The 19,881-nt window shown below is 42.9% G+C and overlaps 1 protein-coding gene across 1 annotated transcript; it reads right to left on the reverse strand.

Annotated features, from left to right (window-relative positions):
• Positions 1-5,913: 5,913 nt before the first annotated feature.
• hgh1 (HGH1 homolog) lies at positions 5,914-6,984 on the reverse strand (the record flags this gene model as incomplete). The annotated part of the gene is made up of 1 exon (XM_080787181.1): positions 5,914-6,984. The coding sequence occupies one exon, from the start codon at positions 6,982-6,984 to the stop codon at positions 5,914-5,916; it is 1,071 nt and encodes a 356-aa protein (XP_080643307.1).
• Positions 6,985-19,881: the final 12,897 nt, after the last annotated feature.

A 19,881-nucleotide genomic window follows, 5' to 3' on the forward strand; every position in this document is an offset into this window, starting at 1 on the left:
TCCTTGTTCAAACAAAGGTCTGATAGCTTGAGGGAGCACAGCCACAAAGTTCTGGCTTTGTGGCTGAAAAGAAAGGCAAACAGTCCATTGCTGGGGTGATGGGGGTCCTTCTAGTTCTGCTCCAGCTCCTCCTAAAGCAGTGGTTCCAAAACAATGGGCCGGGTCGGGACTCGACAGTCACACAACCATTTTTATTCAAAGATTGAATTGCCTAAAGAGCTGGAATTCTGGGAGCTACTCTCCCTCTGTCGACCTGGGGAGAGCCCCAAACTGAGCTCATGCTTCCTTCAATGCATGAGGAGTGAGCAGGCCGCTTCTTATCACCTGACAGGGGGTACCTACTTTCCCCAGTAGGGTGTATAGCGCGTTGAATAAATACGTTATTCTAACCAACCAAGAATATGTGAATATGTTACACCATATTCTACCATATTCAAGATGGTCATCAATAGCATTTACATTTGCATTTAACTGTGTTAACTCTTCTAGACCTTGGAGTTCATGTCTATACACTGCCTGGGAGTGTGACAAATAAATGATACGAAAATAAATCTGCAGATTGTTTATTGGCGACCTCATTTCTCATTGTGTGGATGTACTACTGTATGTTTTAAATTCAATGAATTGCATGAACAAAATGCTTGCAGTGCGTAAGATAGACAGGTCTGTGTGTAAGATACATAGAGAGGCATATTTTTAGAGAGGCAGATCTGCTTTTTTCTTTCAGAATATGCTTTGTGGTAATATCAATAGGTTGAAAAAAAAACTATTTAGTAATTACAAAGATAAATGATCAAATGACATATGGTCTAAACCAAAACTTAGATCATATGTCCAGATGAAGCAGTGTTTTGGTTCTGAACTGTATGTTAAATCCTTTCTAACTAGAAACCAGCGGTCATTATGTGCCCAGCTGAGAACAGGTATCCTGCCTCTGGCTATTGAGGTAGGGCGGTTTTCAACGGTCCCAGAAGAGAATAGATTATGCATTGTATGTGACCTAAATGATGTGGAAAATGAATGTTTTAATTGTACCCTGTATGATGATTTGAGGGTTCCACTGTTTGAGGTAATGCAACAAAGTAATCCTGATCTATTCTGGGAAGATGGACAGAAGTTAGACTGGTTATTTAATTATGAAGTATTTAGGACAGCCCAGTTTGTTTCTAGAGTTTGAAGAATCAATCAAATCATCATACAGATCCTTAATTGATCCTGTGGGGGAAGGAACTTTCAGTAAGGTACAGTAAGTAAATGATTGTGCTAATCACGATATGCTATTCCTTTTTCAAGTACAGTTTAATTGCAAACGGTTTGGTGCTAGTGGTTGGGTTGGTTATTTGGTTTTGTTATTGTTGTCACTTTCCAGGGGTTTTTGCTGGTTACATGTTGTGCTCTGTTGAGTCTGTGTGAAAGAAAGGAAAGCTTGCTGCCCCACTGAGATAGTTACAAATGTTGCACAGGGCGAGCACGCTCACGCACACACACGCACACGCACACACACACACACACACACTTCAAAAGAACAAAGAGTGGTCGGCTCCATTTTGAATGTATGTCATTGACATTGATTTCTTTCTTTTTTTTTAAATCTTTTCCCCTTTCCCCTGAGTGCAATGTATAGTCTTACTATCTATGAAAATGTATATTCTGGCCTAGAAAATACTAATGTACTAGAACAAAAACTAAAATTAGACAGACAGACTGATCTGAATGAAGTGTCTTCTGTACAGTCCTATACAGATCTGCTGCAAAACAGAGACAAAGAAGACATATTCCAATGGTGGAATTCTTACAATGAGTTCTTCTAATTGTATATATTAATATTCTAATATGCCCTAAAGTGTGTTAAGTAAGGCATAACGTATGGCTGAGTGGTCATTGTTTATAGATAAATCAGCCTGTCGGTGATTTATCTATAAACGATGACCACTCAGCCATACATTATCCCGCTTATTACACGCCTACTTAATACATCAATTAATAATTGATGCGGGAGTGGCAAAAAAACTACTTTCTGGCCTCGACAGCCCATACATCCAAACAGAAAAGTCTGATTGCATTAAATTAAACTACATTAAACAACATTAAACACTATGCCACTCGATTTGCCACTCACTTTATGCATGCATACCCTTGGCCTCTATGCAGGTTTAGAAAGACAAGAGAAACCAAGACAGAAGACGGACACGTTTTGTCCACACATTGTTCTGTAACCTACAAATAAATTACCATCTTTCTCTCCACCCGGTTCGTGGGAATATACTCACAAAAATAGATGCACTCATGAATACAGTAACACACTATCAGCATCATCATCAAGCTACACATATTACTGTATATGTACACATTTTTGTATCAGTAGTCTGCTCGACAAGCATGCAACCAAAACCACTGGTATTCCACTCAGACCTTTACAGGCATGCAGTACAAAGACAGTCAGACTATCAAAATAAGAACCCTTCACAGCCCCTTCAACAGTCCTTTGAACTACTCCCATCAGGCCACCACTTCAGAGCACCTCTCGCCTAAAATAAACCTCACAAAAACACTGCAATATTCATCTCAAACAAGAGCAAATACTAGATTTCCACTACATTTAAAATCCAGCTTTGCAAACCCGTATAGCAATAAATACAGTAGTAAGCCTTGCCAAGCCATTAGGCCCATAGGTCAGGAGAGTTTATGTAGCGTGAGGCAGCTTGATGTACAAGTACGCCCCCTTGACAGAGTTGTGTAATGTCACGTGCATCTTTCATGGGTGTACAGTATGTGTTTGTTGTTTTTGAGACCCTACAGTAACATAAGACAATCTCAAAAGTATCAGAGTTGTGTTCAGAAGCAGGTAGGTAAGTACCGGTAAGTAATTTTACAGCATGTTCAGTCATTTATATGTTGATTTATTAAACGCATTATGATTGTGTACTAACAAAGCAGTTAAGATAAGATTGCACTAATCTTTTTTTTTTGTTATCAAATGTTTTTTATTTAAGACAATAAAATCACAATAAGACACGTTAACATCATAAATGACTAAAGAAAACAAAACACATATAAACAACACAACAAGATTGCACTAATCTTAACTGCTTTATTTTTTCATTATTACCTGTCCTGAGTTACTCTAGTCTAGGCCCACCAATGGTGTACCAAAATGGAGGCCTTAGATGTGTGCAAAATGCTCACTCATCAGGCATGTTCTCTCCTTTCCCTACTGCTGTCTTTGTCTTTCATCCTGCCTCGCTCATTTCTCTACCTTTCTTTCGAGCTCTTTCTCCCATAACCCTTTAAACTTTTTGCATCTATTTATTCGCTTTTTTCTATTTAAAGAAAAAACGTTTATAGCCCCAGGAAAAGTTTGATGAGCATGAAGCTCTTTTCCAGTAACGTCGCAACTTTACATTAATATTCTGTAGTTACACAAAATCAAAATGAGGAGTTGCCCTGTGCCAACCATTGTCTTCCGCTGTTTGGGGTAAAGCTGCTGTAGTGAATTCAAATTAAATATTACTATACTGCAGATCTAAAGTCTCACTTCAACAACTCATTTTCTAATTGATCAAATTCACACAGTGGCTTCCCCCCGCTTCCCCCCCCCCCCCCCCCCTTACGTCTTGGGATACACACCCTCACCCCATTTTATAAAAATGCAGAAAAACTGCTTAGGTAAATATATTTCTCATTAAAAACTTAAGCCCCATTGAGACTGCGTGAGCATGCAGGCTGCTATTTTGAGGAGAGCTAACAACATTCACAGTTTTACATTAATCATGTGTGAACATTTACTTTACAGTGAAGTTCACTGCACACAGAAGACAGAGTGTTGTTTTACTATAAAGTCAGCCATCCCACCCATGACTCAAAATTGTATTATAAAACAAAATGCCAGACGCCAGAGGATTAACTGAAGCCAGAATAATACCACACTCAGTGAGGATCCATGTTGGGTTGTGTGCACGTACGGTATATACAGTAGCACATCTGTGCATTTTTACCGTAAGTGTATCTTGCATACATGTGCAGTGGTGAGTGTGTGCGAGCGTGTGCGAGTCACCAAACACAGCGAGAACATAAATAAATGAAAACATACAAACAACTATTTCAGCATGTTTGTTCTCTCATGTGCGTCGTTGAAAAGCGATAAGGAGCCAATTAACCAATCTGACTCCCTTGATATAATTAATTGAACACGGCTTGTTTTAATATCTCATGACTGTCTGGCTGGCCTGATAATATTCGAGAAGAGAGAGAAATTCTCTGTCTCACCCACTCCGTCTCTAAGGCTCCATCTTTGTGGCTCTCTTTGCCAGTGTATACCAGTGAATAACTAACTGGCTGTGTTCAATTGCACATAATGGTTCAGCTTGTTGCTTTTCTCTCTGGCCATCATTCTCTCCTTGCGGTATACGGCAATCCCTTTAGAGAGTAGATGTGAGCAAAGTGACTCAGATGTAATGGGATGTAATTGACAGATACAGAGAACAGTCATGTGCCATACTGTCTTGGCTGGTGTATAATTATCACATACACGAGCCTCGTTCGCCCTGTGTGAGGGGGTGATGATAGAATGTTGCTCCTCTCTTTTACATGTCACATTCTGTTTTTAAAATCTGGAGATAATGGAGTGTGTTCCTTTCTTAAACAATTCAAAAAATTCCCCTAATTTACTTACTCGCCCTGCAATGGGTGCCATGGGCTAGCAGACTTTTATACGAATGATCAGAAATGTCTCATCTCTTCAGGAAAATTGTACCACTTTTGAAGTTTTTAGTTTGTCAATAGTCTTGGTCCTTTTGGCTTTTTCATTTATTTATTTTTTAAACCGCAATGGCGCACTACTAGCCTAATTAATGTAGAGACTCCCAAACTAGAACAGTGCTTTTTTCTTTGCTGAATGTTCAGGACTCCCCTCTCTCACCACCACCCAATTGAACATTCACATTCACATGCATCTTATCGAGTCGTTTGATTTGACACAGTGACTGCACGGGACATGCACTTGATTTATGCAGTGTTTTGCTGGGTCTACTAGCTCTCCATGACGTGGAATTCCTTTATGTTAGTGTTAGACCACAAAGATGATTTACAATAAAATACTGTATGAGAATTCTGAAACAACGTGCTGAAATTAGTGAACTATACAGTGTCACTGTTCACACTGAGATGGATACGTAACGTTGCCATTATGAAACATCCATTAGATCTAATGTAGTCGTTTTAGATCTAATGTAGACATCTTTTCTAGCCTTTCATTCAAATAAACTAGGATGCCATTGTTACACTTGTGGTTTGTTTTATGTATGTATAGGCATCTAGGCACATTGTGAATGGTCGAGTTGTAAAGGTCCTTTCAGAAGGTCCTGTGTTTTCTTTTGTATGCACAGAGAAGTTGAGGGTCGACAACGCAAGCGTATTTACGTGGGCGCAGCCGTGAAATTGTCACGCAACATGCTCGTTTGTGTTTGTGGAGTTGTTGTGGCTCTTTTGTTGGTTCTAAACATTTCCACAAAGCCAACAAACCCACTGATGCACCCGGAGACTAATGTCCACAGGTTCAATGTCATTTTAGTTTGCGTTTACTTCAATTAAAGTGCAGTGACATTACATTACAAACAGCTCCTTCTGGCATTCTGTCTCTTCTGTGTTGTGCACACACTAGAAATCCATATCGTATGCAGCACCTCTACTAGCTAAAGAGTGTGCTGCGACATGTTGGGGGCTTGTAGATCTGCTATATTTTGCCAAAAGTGCTCTTTTAGGGAATTTCAGTCCCTGCCTCTCAGACATTGTGCACGTCCCTGCCTACAGTATGTCCGTTGTCTCTCTCCACCTTTCCTTTCCTTTCCTTTCTCTTGCTGTCCTCTCGTAATCTTCTTGTCCTCGTCTCATCATCTCTCCTCTCTCCTCCTATATCTAATCCCCACCTCCCCACTCAGCCTCTTTCAGTCTCTCTTCCACGTCATCTGGAATTTTAAACTCCATCAGGTTCTCCATCCCTTCCTCTGGTTCATCTCCAATCAGCACCTGGATGACTTTCTCACAGACAGCTGTGACACGAGGTTCTGCCTCCCAGCCATGGAACTCTCTCAATATCGGATAAACACTCATATTCTTTAGAGTCCGACGGCCTGCCTTGGTCGCTGTGAGCAGCAGCAACGTTTCCAGTAACATCTTTCTGATATCAGGGTCCGATTCTCTTTTCTTGTCTTCAGGCAGATATTGTAAGTCTATCGGTAACCCTTCATTCTCTTTGTCTGTGAGCTCCTCTGGTCCGGCCAGCGGCAGCAGTAGGAATGGTAGAATGTCCACCGCATCGCTCAGCAGCCACGCGTGATGTGAATAGTCAAAGCAGCAGTTGTGTAGCAGTCCAACGACACCTCTTCGTCTCACGGTCGACGCCTCATACAGAGTGTAAGGCAACAGCCTCTTAATCGCACACCTGTCCTTGTCCAATAGGAAGTGTCTGGCTTCAGGGAGTTGTGTGAGGTTGGATAGAAGAGGAGCCAGGTGGTGGAGAGACGCCATCTTGTTGAAAGCGTCTGTAGAGAATATGTCCAGCAGCTTAGCCAGTCCCATTGACTGTTCCTCCAACACCTTATAGACACTTCTACAGGTGGTCTCACTGCGACTCAGGTTGGACAGAATTGTACAGATCTGATCAGACAGCTGGAAATCTGGATCAAGAAGATTCCGGAACAGAACTGGTAGAAGTTCACTATTCTGTGTTACCAAGATCTGATGCAGCGTTTCATCGGCCGATAGGTTGATGAATGCATGGTAACAGTTTTTCGCTATGGCAATGGACGGGTCAGACATCAGTGTCACCATGGAAACCAGCAAGCCAGGTTTAGAACGGAGATAACGACAGCCATCGCTGTGGGCAGACAGACCCAGGATGTAGTTGGTAACATAACCTTTGACATCTGGCCTGGTGTCGGGTTTCAGGAAGGAGAGAAGCTCGGCTGAATCTGAATCACTCAACATCCTGTTAAAAAACGAACCTGAAAATAGCGCGCTGCACGAGTGGGTGTATGGCAAGAGCCACACCAAAGACGTGTGGCTGTTATGGTTATTTTGTATCTACTGGCAGAAAGGTTGTACAGGTCTTGAATGGGTTCTCAGGACAATGATTATTCACTCAGTATCTCAATACAGCCCCTCAAAATATGGGCAATCTGTTTTTAAGCCGAGTTACCTTGATGCTTGCATCATCATCATCATCATAATGTCACTATGATATCCCCCATGCCCAAATATGGAGTTTCATATCAATCTTGCCCAAATATGCATGTGGCCAATTATTTTGGCCATTTGGCCACCAGACTGGCCTACAAGAACTCTCATTGGCAATCTCGAGTAACCATAGCAACCCCATGTATAACAAACATGGTTGACGTGAAAGGCGTTTCTAATAACAACCAACGGCCATCTTCAGACTTCGGATCAGCCAGGTAAAGATCCAAAACGATACTGTTAGCTATGCTCAGAAACCTCCTGATAGTCTCGAAGGCATGCATATTTTCAGAGGACCCGTTGTACCCTTCCGTCTGTGTCCCTTTTGTGCCCATATATCTCTATATCTGTCTGTCTACGTGTGTCCCTCTGATGTCATCAGTAAATGCCCATAAATTGGCATGCCTCCTTTTGTGCCCGGCTTTGTTTGTGCCCAGATGTTGTTTGCGTCTGAAGCTGTGACATGATGACCTTATATGGTTATTGCTGAATCAGAGTGACATCAGAGGTACAGCTCTTCACGCTTCTTCACGCTGACTCGGCCCGAGTGTTTGTGATGAAACACGCGTCCGACCTGTACAGGTCTCGGGGTCCTGTCGAGTGTTTGTGATGAAACACGCGTCCGACCTGTACAGGTCTCAGGGTCCTGTCAGGTATTTTCAGAATCGGGGGGCCTGTGAAGAGCTGTAGTCAGTGTTCCGCCCGAGAATACCAAGTGGGCCGACATGAAGAGAATATGGACACAATAAAGTGAAAAGTTAGAAAGCCTACTCACTGTAGTGAACAGTCATCCTATCACCATAATAGGACCATGCTGATAGGTTAAGGTCCCATCATACTGGTCTGTTTAGTTTGTATTACATTCATAGACTGACTGATGAGCTGGTTGACAGCGCGCACGCACACACACACGCACACACACGCACACACACACGCACACACACACACACACACACACACACACACACACACCTGTTGCTGTGTGTCAAAGTGTGACACAAATCATTACAAAGCATGACAAAAAACACCAATCCAACTCTCCCTCAGTGACAGAAGGCGGGTGGGGGGGGGGGGCACGCACGATGGCTTGATCAATGTTTCTCTAAAAAACACATTTGAACATATAATAATGCCCAGTCCAGAGCAGGAACTAACATATACTAATGACCAGTCCAGAGCAGGAACTAACATATACTAATGACCAGTCCAGAGCAGGAACTAACATATACTAATGACCAGTCCAGAGCAGGAACTAACATATACTAATGACCAGTCCAGAGCAGGAACTTGTGTCCATATAGGTAGGGTCAAAATTCTTCTTAGCCCAAACAACCGCCAACAGCTCTTATCAAGTAGTTTCTCTCGACAGTGGAAAAGGACACAAAACAAAGTACGTAGTAGCTCTCCTCAGTGACAGAATGTAACATGAATAAAACTAACAACATTAATCACAGCAACACAGAGATCCACCGTCAATGCATTCCCCATAGCAAATAATTAAGAACAATAACGAAAACAGAACGTGTCCCAAAGCATGGTGGGATATCCTTCCTCAGCCAGCTAACCGCCCAGTAGGTTACATTATGTTTGCAATAATTAAGGCCCTTCATTTCCTCTCATGTTCTCACTTATGTCCTGTACACTCCTTCTCAGAGACATCAAGTCCTCAGAGTCCACTAATTATATATACACAGTTACACACAAAACAGACGGTGAACAAACACGTTAAAAAATTATAAACACAGGCCTACTGATTTGCTTATTAGCATTTTAACATTGGCAATAGTACAAACTGGTGCAGTCAGTCCTTTGGCAAGTATTTTTTTTTTGCTTAAATGTATATGTATGCGTGTCTGTCTGTATGTGAACAAAATAACTTGCGTGCGAATATAGGTGGATCTTCATGAAACAGGGTGGTGGGGATGATGCTTATGCTGCCATGAAGAGATTATTGACTTTCAGGTTGAAAGGTCAAGGTCACAATCACACTCCAAATGACAGAAAATCGCTCATATCTCAGGAACGGGCAGATATACAACTTTGAGGTTTGATGTGTTGAAAACAGTAAAACAGTCAATCAGCCAAGAGATGAATTTGCGGGTGCATTCAATCGTCAATTTGCTGTGGTGGAAGGTAAATAAGTACATGCACTTAAGTATAACTTTTAGGTATTTGTACTTTACACTCCAATTCCCAATACTTCTACTCCGCAACATCTCAGAGACAAATATTGTACTTTTACTCCACTTACATATATACATTTTGGCCATGTGAAAATAGCCGATCTACAGGCTCAGAATGCATCTCATTGCCACGCATTGTGAGCTTGTAGATCGGCTATTTTCAAATGATTAGGACTTTTAGACATTTGAAAACTTGAATTCAGGACTTTTACTTGTAACAAAGTATTTCTATATTGAAGTATTGATACTTTTACTTGAGTAAAGCAATTGAGTAATTTCCCCACCACTGTAAATGTGCTGTTGTCAACATACTGACTCATCTATAATCACACCTCTACAGGACATCTCTGTACATCCACTCTCTTCCACCGGCATTCCCAAGATAAAAAGAGACAAATTATTTTCCATTCTTCTCCTTCCCACTTGTTCTCTCTTCACATTCCACTCCAATCCTCCTCATGTCCATTACCATTACCCTTCTCTCCTCTCTTGGGATTGAAAGAAAGAAATAAAAAAGAGCTTGATTCTTCTCTCGGGCAATAAATGACACAATCTCCCTTGTTCTCCCTTCTCCTCCTCCTCCTCCTCCTCCTCCTCGCCTCGACTCCGTTGAGTAGCCATAAATTACAACATCTCTTTTGACACATGACATACCGCCCTCGCCCCTCTCTGTCTCATCACCTACTCTGACATATGAAACCATCTCCCTCATCTCGTTTTCCCTCAGTTTTCCCATCTTTTCCCCTCCCCTGCTGTCATCCATTATACTCTGTGACACGCAATGTGTGATACTATCTTTACACTTTTCCCTTTCCTCCTCTGTGTCACCCGCTTGTGTTCACGTATCTCCTGTCCTAGGCTATGGAATAGCCTCACCCATTTAGGCCTGACATCGAAATGAATAAAAAGTCTTCTGAAAGAATACATATACATATATTGCCACATTTTTACGATTTTTCAAAAATAGCAGGCCTACAAGCTCATAGTGTGCCACTCGGTGGCGCGCTATGAGCTTGTAGATGTGCTATTTTTCAATAGCTAAAGTATAACATAATGCTTAGTTAAAACACCAAAAGGGGATCCCGTCCAGAATGGCTTAAGTCCTGCCCCACCACCACCACCACAAGTCTAATCAAAAATTATCGCATGAGATAGACACACCATTGATCAGTAGGTGTGGTTCTATGTCATAGATCTCATAGAATCTATGAGATCGACCATTGATCTGAAACTGTGGTTGTTGTGTCGGATTGTATAATTGACAGAGATCCTCCTGTGCGGGCGTATCATACACATTTTTGGACAGCTCAACTTACGTTATGATGTGGAGCTGTCGCACAATCATCATCATAATTTTTCGACCGCGGTCGAGAACATGGATTCCACAATGCTACGCCAGACTTCCCGGTCCTTCATTGCCACCCCCAGTTCCTGCCTACTGAAGCACCGGTCCTTCATTGCCACCCCCAGTTCCTGCCTACTGAAGCATGTGTCCCTAGCGATGACATCAGGGAACGACAGCTTTCTACCTCTGGTCCGCCCTGAGGCAGGACTCCAGAGAAGAAGGGAAGATATAACCTCATTGTTAGCTCTGTAGCAGTGGCCGGCAAACTGCGCTCTTCTGGATTGGGCCAGTAAAGAAACACGGGGAAGGTAGCCGTATATTAGATTAGTCGATGGGTGGCTTTTCCAAGACAGATCTTGCATTCTCATTAGAAGGCGGGTTTATTGATTATCTTGTTTGTCGCACAAAGTCTGTCGCACAAAGCTGGCAGAGGGCCAGCTTTGTACTTTCCAGTGCCACTGACCAACAAAAACCTGGCACATTTATTTTCCTGTTATTGAAAGAGAGCATTATTCATATAGTAAAATGCACATACTGTACTGCTTTCTACACACACAGGCACACGGCACAGCATGCCTTTAATGGCTATACCCTCTGGCTATACTTACACCGCATGTCAACAACAGAACATGATATTTCTGTTGAAATGGAAAACTTGAAAGCACACACGCCGTTACAACAGACGGAACATTTGGATTGCTGGAAATGTGATTCAGATGTTCAGATAGGTCAGGTGGAAGGAACACTACAACAGAACAGGCCCTGAGAAGGTTGGAGCATGCCGCGTTGCGGACTCTTGGACTGTTATTCGTTCGTAACAGTCCATGATGTTATGAAGTGTTAACTTACAATACTACTATGCGTATGCTGTTGTTACATGGCATGTCCTATAGGTGGCTCCAGGTCACGGGCCAGGGAAAATTTGCTGTGTGCAGTAGGTAGTGCTAGAACAGATGCTGTGCAGATGTGCTGTCCTCTCGTGTTTAATAGACTATACTGCTAAGAGAATGAGCATGTGATTATTAAGTCGATACGTGAAGATATAAATGAGGACATATATTACAGTACTTAGAAAGGTGTGATGCTGAACTGCACGTGCCAGTGTCAATGAACTGATTGAATATTTATTAACAGTAGCCTACAGTTAACAGTGCAGCTCTATACAAAAGGATGCTAAAAGGATAAACCCAGGCGTGTCAAATGGGAAGGAACAGGGTCGGGGCAAGGCCCGGTCAAAATAAATAGATATAGATAAATAGATTAGCTATACACAGACGGATGGACACACGCACACAAGGACGGACTGAGTGCAAAACATACTCTCCCCGTGCCTTCGGCCTGGTGGAGAGTTTGGCGGAGACAACGGCGGCGGCGAACGGGCCGACCGGGGCCCGGCGGGGGCATTCAGTCTCCACGTCTCTCCCTGTACCCTCCCCTCCCCTCCTTGCCTTTCTCCTCGCCTTCTCACAAGTCCTTCCCCACCATGTATCCCTGTCTCTTCTCTCTCCTTTCCATCTCAACTCTTTTCTCCACTTGCACAACTCCTGCCTCCACTTCTCCCTCTTCCTCCGTCCTCATCACTCCACAGAATATATTAGCCCTATTGTTCCCCTCGGGATGATTCATATTTCAAAATCCTCTCTCTCGCTCTCCTCTAATCTCATTTCAACCCACGTGACCATTTAAAATGTGGATGATTCATGGGACCACTTTACTCAACTCACCCTCATCTGGACACGGCCGTTTGAAACAACTGCTGTTTCAAGGCTCAGCTCAGGTCATTCCTCAAAGTGTGACTAGACTTGCATGGAACAGACTCCCGTCAAGGCCTGCAGCCAAAGGCCTGCAGCCATCAAGGCCTGCAGCCAAAGCACAGAGTCAAAAGTTCCAAATCATAGGAACAAGTACGGGGAAAACAACTTTACTTTCTTCCCCATATTATTCCTGTACCCAACCCACCCACCCCCTCTGCCATCTCATCCAATTTCTCAACCTTCAATCCTCATCTCACATCCCACTCTCGTCTCTCCTCCTCTCCACTCGCCCCTTCTCGTTATCTGCCAGCGTTTCCTTTCCTCATGTGCCCTCGACATCTGCTTCTTTCCTCCTCTCCCATCATTATAGTGTAGCAGTATAGATAACATTATCAGTATTCTAAGAAAGAAAAATCCTCTTATTACAGAAAACCATCAACTTCTGAGAAGTGGAAAGAAGCCGGGTCATTTCCCTATTGATAGCTGTGGCCCACCCCCAGTGGCCCACCCCCAGTGCATTGCCCACATCCCAGGATCACTGTTCACATGTGAAGGGCATCGATGGATGTCAATTAAACTGGAGACAAGGGGAGTTTCCGGCATTATGCAGATCAGACGGCGGGCAGCGCAGGGTGCCGTGGAGTTTAATAGAAGTGTGAGTTCAGTCGGTTCACCTCATAACCTTCAACGCGGAGAGCAGTTCCATGCTTAAATCACGGTCATAAAACAGCCACACGTAATCTCATGAACCCATGCATGCACGCACGCGCGCCCACACACAAGTGCCCACACGTGCTCGCACACACACATGATGATATCTCTATAAGTGTAATGACCCTAGGCTGAACTTGGTGTGATTGCAGTCATCTGTCTGTTAACTGCAGCCTCTATAGGAGAATGACTGTCTTCTTCCTGCCAATGACTATCGAGAGGCAGACTGAGAAAGTGAGAGAGAGAGGGGGACAAAATATAATCAGAGAGACGCACACAGCTGTTACCAACCCTCCTAACCCCCCCCCCCCCCCCCCCCTCTTTCCTTATTATTATCTCCACCAGGCTTGAAGGCAATATATAATATTGTGTGTGTGTGTGTGTGTGTGTGTGTGTGTGTGTGTGTGTGTGTGTGTGTGTGTGTATGTGTGTGTGTGTGTGTGAATCTGAATTCGCGCCCGGTGTGTGGAGACCTTAAGTCCCACTGTTACGAAGGGACTCTCCACATTGGGACCAACCTTCGAGACTACATCACATGAATATGGGCAGACCGACACCGACATCAAAGACGACACATCACTCTGACATCAGACTTGAACAGCATAAAAGACAGCTCTCGGCTTCCAGCCCTCAGATGCCAACCAACGCACACGGTATCTCCAACAATATCAAATTCCCCAGAATCTATAAGACCCCCAAGCAAGACACAGGACACGGACCTGTTCAGGATTCTACTATCAGGACTCCATACCTGTAAACCGTTCAGAAAGAAGTGGGTGGAATTCGTTATTGTGCAAGCTACATAGTTTGTTATTTTGAGGAAAAATAAAGAAGAGGAGCGGAGGGCAGGGAGAGCAAAGTAAAACTGTAAAAAGGCAACAAAAAAAAAGATACACGCATAATCCAGCTGGTTCATGGTCCATGATGTTAGACAATAAGGTGCGTCGACATAGCAGCTGCCAGGTATGTACATGATATTAGACATTAAGTATCGTATTGTACAGTGTTGTACATGAGAAGGTGCAAAGAAGGTACAAAGTCATTGTACTGTGCATTGTCATCAAACACATTACAAGGGGCGGTAACATTCTGTTTGTTTGTTATAGATGCTTATTCCGGGAGCAGTTTCTCAAGCGACGGTTCACGATCCAGAGTGGATTCTCTCTCTGAACCCCACATGACCGCACCGTTACTCTGCTTTAATAAGTCTGGGTGACAGGGTGAGAGGCGCTATATTTACCACATGAGAACTGTACCAGGACGTTTTAATGAGCTTTGGCTGCGGGGAGAGACTGCATCTACTCCATTTGGGTTCCCGCGTGTGACAAGAGCACCATGATATTTGAATGAGCCCAGGGCCCACGCTAAGAGACTGCACCGTTTGGTTGACCAACTCCTGACACCGGTTGACACCCACTACCAGTGAGAGGCAGTACGGTAAAGGGCTGTCAGTGTTCATTTGAAGGCATTTAATTATCAAATATCGATAATACTGTATATAGACATGATTTAGATTGATAGAAATAGGAAATGAAACGCACAGCAACTTCGAGCGTGTGTGCTTGTATACATATTTATTCACTACCAGTAAGACGCGGGAAGCGAACGCAGCTCGTACTGTACATATTTGGGTTTTGGACGTATAGCTGCTTTGGGGACTCCTTATATGGTTATGGCTGAGTCATGGTGACGTAACAGCGGGACAGACACTTGCATCAATCACAAACAAATCACTCAGCTCCATATATGGGCACAAAAGCGGGACAGACAGACAGACAGACAGACAGACAGACAGACAGACATGATCTGCTAGGTCTCATAGTAAGTGCTCACTGCTTTCGCAATCACTGCGTTCGCAACTATTGTTAATCATTGCTGCTAGGAACCAAATGGTACAATGGTGTTGTATACGCCAAAGTACAGTATAAAGTAGGCCTTAAGGGGTTAATCAGACTAATCAATTTAGTAGATTATAAAAACTATTTGAATATTACAAAAAAAAAGAAAATAATTGAGAGTTGCATCCATGAATGTGTGCTCCTCATGGTTTGTGGCATCTGACTGCTGGCTATACGTAACTGAATAAGCAGCCGATTCATTAACCACATCTCTATTCTGCGCATGCCGCAAGGCAAACATTTTGCATACAATTTGTATAAGCAACGCCCGTTGGGTATCAGCCTACTCGGGAACGCAATGAAACCGTTGTGTGCATGCACATGCATACAGTGTATGGGCAAATGGGTTGGATTGTGTGGAGAGCTGCCTATCCGACCGACTTCACACGGGGTATCACTCCCTCGGGTGCATGGGGAAGTCCATTTGTCTGACAGTTCCAGACACCTGCACTTTAAAGACAATGCATAGCGAGAGTAGATGATGGATGATTTCTTGTATCTAAACAAGAAAAGAAGTGAAGCTGGCAGGAGGGGATCGATGAGAAATAAAAACAGGATATACGGTAGCTGTCTGGTCATATAATATATGAGACATGTTTTTCCACATTCCATTCCTTAAAAAATACAACTCTGAGTGAAGCTGTGTAAAAAAATGTTTTAAAGTGGTTGCCATGTTCTTTCATCCAGGGAAAACTCAACCAACTCATGCTCCTAGTACCCGATAGTAAGCAAAAGATGAAGATAGAGAGAGAGCCTTTTCAAAATGTTGAAGAGTAATGCAGAGAGAAGGAAAGTGAGTCTTACATGCTCACCTTACATTGACACTCACTTTATGTAGGTTTGTCTGTACTGTAGATTCAGTACACTCTATATATTTCTGCTGCTAGATGAGATGCTTTAGTGAGAGACTGATGAACTCCGTCTGTATTACAACACTTTATAAATATAATAAAAGTTTTGGCATTTCATATTTGTATTGGCTTTTATATATCATAAAGGTTGTACTCCTACGCTTGTTCTGATTTAGATGCAATACGTGGGTAGCGTGCACTGAAAATAATTTCACCCAGTACTTTAGAACTGCAAACCTGTGATGTGACAATCAAGTTGGAAAGTTGGAGTTGGAGTCAAGCGGCAGTCAGTAATCCAAAAAGAACTGACATTATCAGAGTGCAGGCAGCAGTCAGTAATCCCACAGAACAGGACAGACAGTGCAGGTCTCAAAGTTCTCATGGGGGTTAGGTGCCGTCACCATTACAAATTTAAGTTGACGATTTAATTGGAACACAAATAATTGCGATGTATTTCTGCTTGCCATATAGGCTTTTAGCATGAAAACCATTGACGATGAAATGATTGCGATTATCTCAAATAATTGAGATTAGACAATTATGTAATAATAATTGTGACAGGTCTAGGTCAGGCTTGGTTGTCCGGCCTGACGGCTACTACAATTTATAATTACAGGCTTTTAGCAGCTGCTCTTAAGCAGAGCAAGACAAGAGTAAATGGCATGAACCAGTCAACTAATAATGACAGGGAAAGTAGAGTGCAAAAAAAAACAATTTAGTGACACAAAGTGTAAGTAATTATAAGATACCAGCCAACATCCCCTAGGACCATCTCAACAACATTTAAATGGTATCTCTAGTGGCAGAAATGACTGTGTGCTACTCATGTGGGTGTGCGTGCGTGCGTGTGACGTGCGTACGTGTGTTGTGTGGGCGGTTGCACAGGAGAGCGAGTGCATTATGTGTAGGTGCGTGGGTAGGTGCATGTGGGTGAATACAAGCTGGCAGCATGGTGATAGATGGAAGTTAATGTGCTTTAATGGATATGTTATGTCGTAACTCTTCCTTGAAGTATTTGACATCTTTACTGACATAGTTGCAAGCCCAACTCACTGTGTCTCACTCTGGGTAGTCTTAAAGATGGAGTGCCGTGATCTTGGTATTTCTTTCCAATCTTTCATGTGTTTATGAGGTGACAGTACTTCATTAGACCTATTGGTGTTGGTTTTTATGAGCAATGATGTCTTCCCTTTGTATACAGTTTAGTATAGGGTTTCTTCCTGGAGGCTGAAACCTTGACAGTCAAACGTACCAATGAAATAAACAGTGAAATCGCAATATCATCCCCTCCCCCTTTCTCATACAACCCCAGCTGTGGGCGCGGCTTCAGTTCAAGTGGATCACCACCCATTACCACCCACCAGGCAAACCAGGCATACTTAATGAACTGGTGGGCGTGTCCACATAAAAATTACATTTTAACAAATACTGCACAGTTTTTAGAAAAAAATCTTCCTCCTTATATAATAATAATACCTGATGATGTTTTAGGGTGGAAACGAATCACGGCACTCCATCATTAACGTTGGCTCATCTTCCTCGTGTTCACCAGCTTCACGTTCAGAGAGTTCTTCCATCACAGGTTGTTCATGTTTGTCTTGCCACTTGCTGTTCAGTTCTGCAAGAGAAACAGTATTCGCAGGTCAACATTATAAGCTACCTGCCTTATAACCTGGCCAAGGAAAACACATACAGTACAGCAGCACATTAAGCCTGGTCTGTACGTACAGTATAGTGATAGTCGTACCAGCGTACAGAACAAGATTTGCTATTTTTTGCGTCGGACACATTAGACGTATATGCTGCCAATAGAGTGTCGCAGTCCCGCCCCCTTTCATGACGACGCCAGGCCCAGGAAATTAATCCCAATGCATTTTTCAAATGGTATTTGACAACTCATGACAACAAACACAATATTTTGGACCAAACAAATAATTACAAAGAAGAAAAACAACAAAAAATGTGTTGTAACCTGTTCTTTCTAATTATTTGTTCGGCCCAAAAAAATATTGTTTGCTTTGTCCGCAGCGTAAACGTCTTTAAATAAATACTTTTTGAAATGTCTATGAGGAAAATGAACGGAGAATCATTTCCTGGGCCCTGGTAGGGGGCGGGACTGCGACGCTCTATAGCTGTGGATACTTGAGCATGACAGGGCGGGGAGGGTATGTATACACGTTTTGGTTTGTTACCTCTCCATGGACACCGTTTGACGTGACAAATATATCCCCATGAAAGAAACGGTACACACAGACAGACTTGCATTGCACGCAGTGAGGCATACTGTATACGCGCATGCCGCAGGATATCTCGTATGACATGCCTGTCAAGTGTGTTTTGCTATATTCAATTTATATTACGAGAACCCCCACACACAGTCTATTACACACGGCAGCCTTGCAAAGGTTACAGCATATTTCATGCAATAATAATGTGCGTCTAGAGACTGTGCATGCCCTCCTAACACACGGGACGTGTTGCATCATTGACAACCTCTGTGTGCGTGTGTGTGTGTGTGTGTGTGTGTGTGTGTGTGTGTGTGTGTGTGCGTGCGTCATGTAAAGCCCCCTACGGGCGTGTTGTACAGGGCGTAATATGGAACAAGTCCAATTGGAATCCTTAGTGGCACTGAGCTTGCTGGGAGTGGGAACAAGTCAAAATAGAGGCGTGGCAGATGGACGGCTGGACAGAGAGAGTAAAGAGGGAGAAAGAGATAAGAGAGAGTGAACACTATAGCTAAAGAATGAACAATTATTTATCATTTTGCAAATCATCGCTGTCTGGCAGGAATCTTCACATTTCTTTTCATGGTTTATTTTCTTCCTTTTTTCCCATTGCATTATTTATTTTACACTTGCTATTTTATACACGAAAATCTTCGCCTATATGACATTCCCAAGATAGGAACACCAGGTTGAAAGTGGTTCTGTTTGTCTGGGTTTTTATGAATAGTGAACCAATAAAAAATAAGACCTTGTCGTGACTAAATAATAACTACATTGGATCCATTGGAACATCCCAGACTAAATATGTTTATAGTCGAATCTAATTGGCCAAATGTTGTCTATAGTCGACTGGTAGTCAACTGGTAGTCGAACCACGCTAATCTGTCTGATTCAACCGTCCAATCATGCAAAACAAAAACTTCCCAACACCATCTGTAAACAATTCCCCCCCCCCCCATCACATCACCCACACTGAACATCATTTGCTGTTCATATATTCAGAACGGGTAAGGACTAGTATATATCAATTTTAAATAAGAAAAGAAAATGTTATGCAATATGGAGGATCATTCCATTTTGGCTGTGGGTGGGGCTGATTTAACATACTTGGTTTATATAACATATTTTTGGAAATTAGGTTAATATCTCAGTTGAATCATGAGAGATTGGCACAGTGCCGTCGCTACCTATACGCACAATATGCACTGCGAGTAGGGCAACACGCCGAGGGGGGCAACAAAATGTGCCAAAAAGTGCCAAGCCGATCCTCAAAATAACAATTTTCTCTACCGCATAATAACGAGTGGCCGTGTGTGCATCCTCACAAACAGTGGAAATAGCCGATCTGCATGAGGAATAGCAGCCCTCTCGTCGGGAGGGGGGGGGGGCAGCACAAATATCCAACCAAATGGTCAGCTACGTTCCTGGATTGGCAGACGACTCAGACTCCCTCCTATTAGTCTTATAGTCGACTAATCGAGGTCAGGCCTACTGAAAAGTAACAGTTTTGGGCAGGTTTAAATTACAATTACAATTCAGGGCTCTTATTCAGAGCGACTTATAAGTGTGAAATCAGAATAAGCAAATTGAGCATGAGCTCTAGTCAATAAACACGGTAAAAAAACCTCTAAGAAACTTGGACAAAACAAATCAGAGCCTACGAAACAAAACATGAGAACAA

This window comes from Protomyctophum bolini (assembly GCF_963924005.1).
Source record: "Protomyctophum bolini genome assembly, chromosome: 17".
Taxonomy (NCBI): Eukaryota; Metazoa; Chordata; class Actinopteri; order Myctophiformes; family Myctophidae; genus Protomyctophum; species Protomyctophum bolini.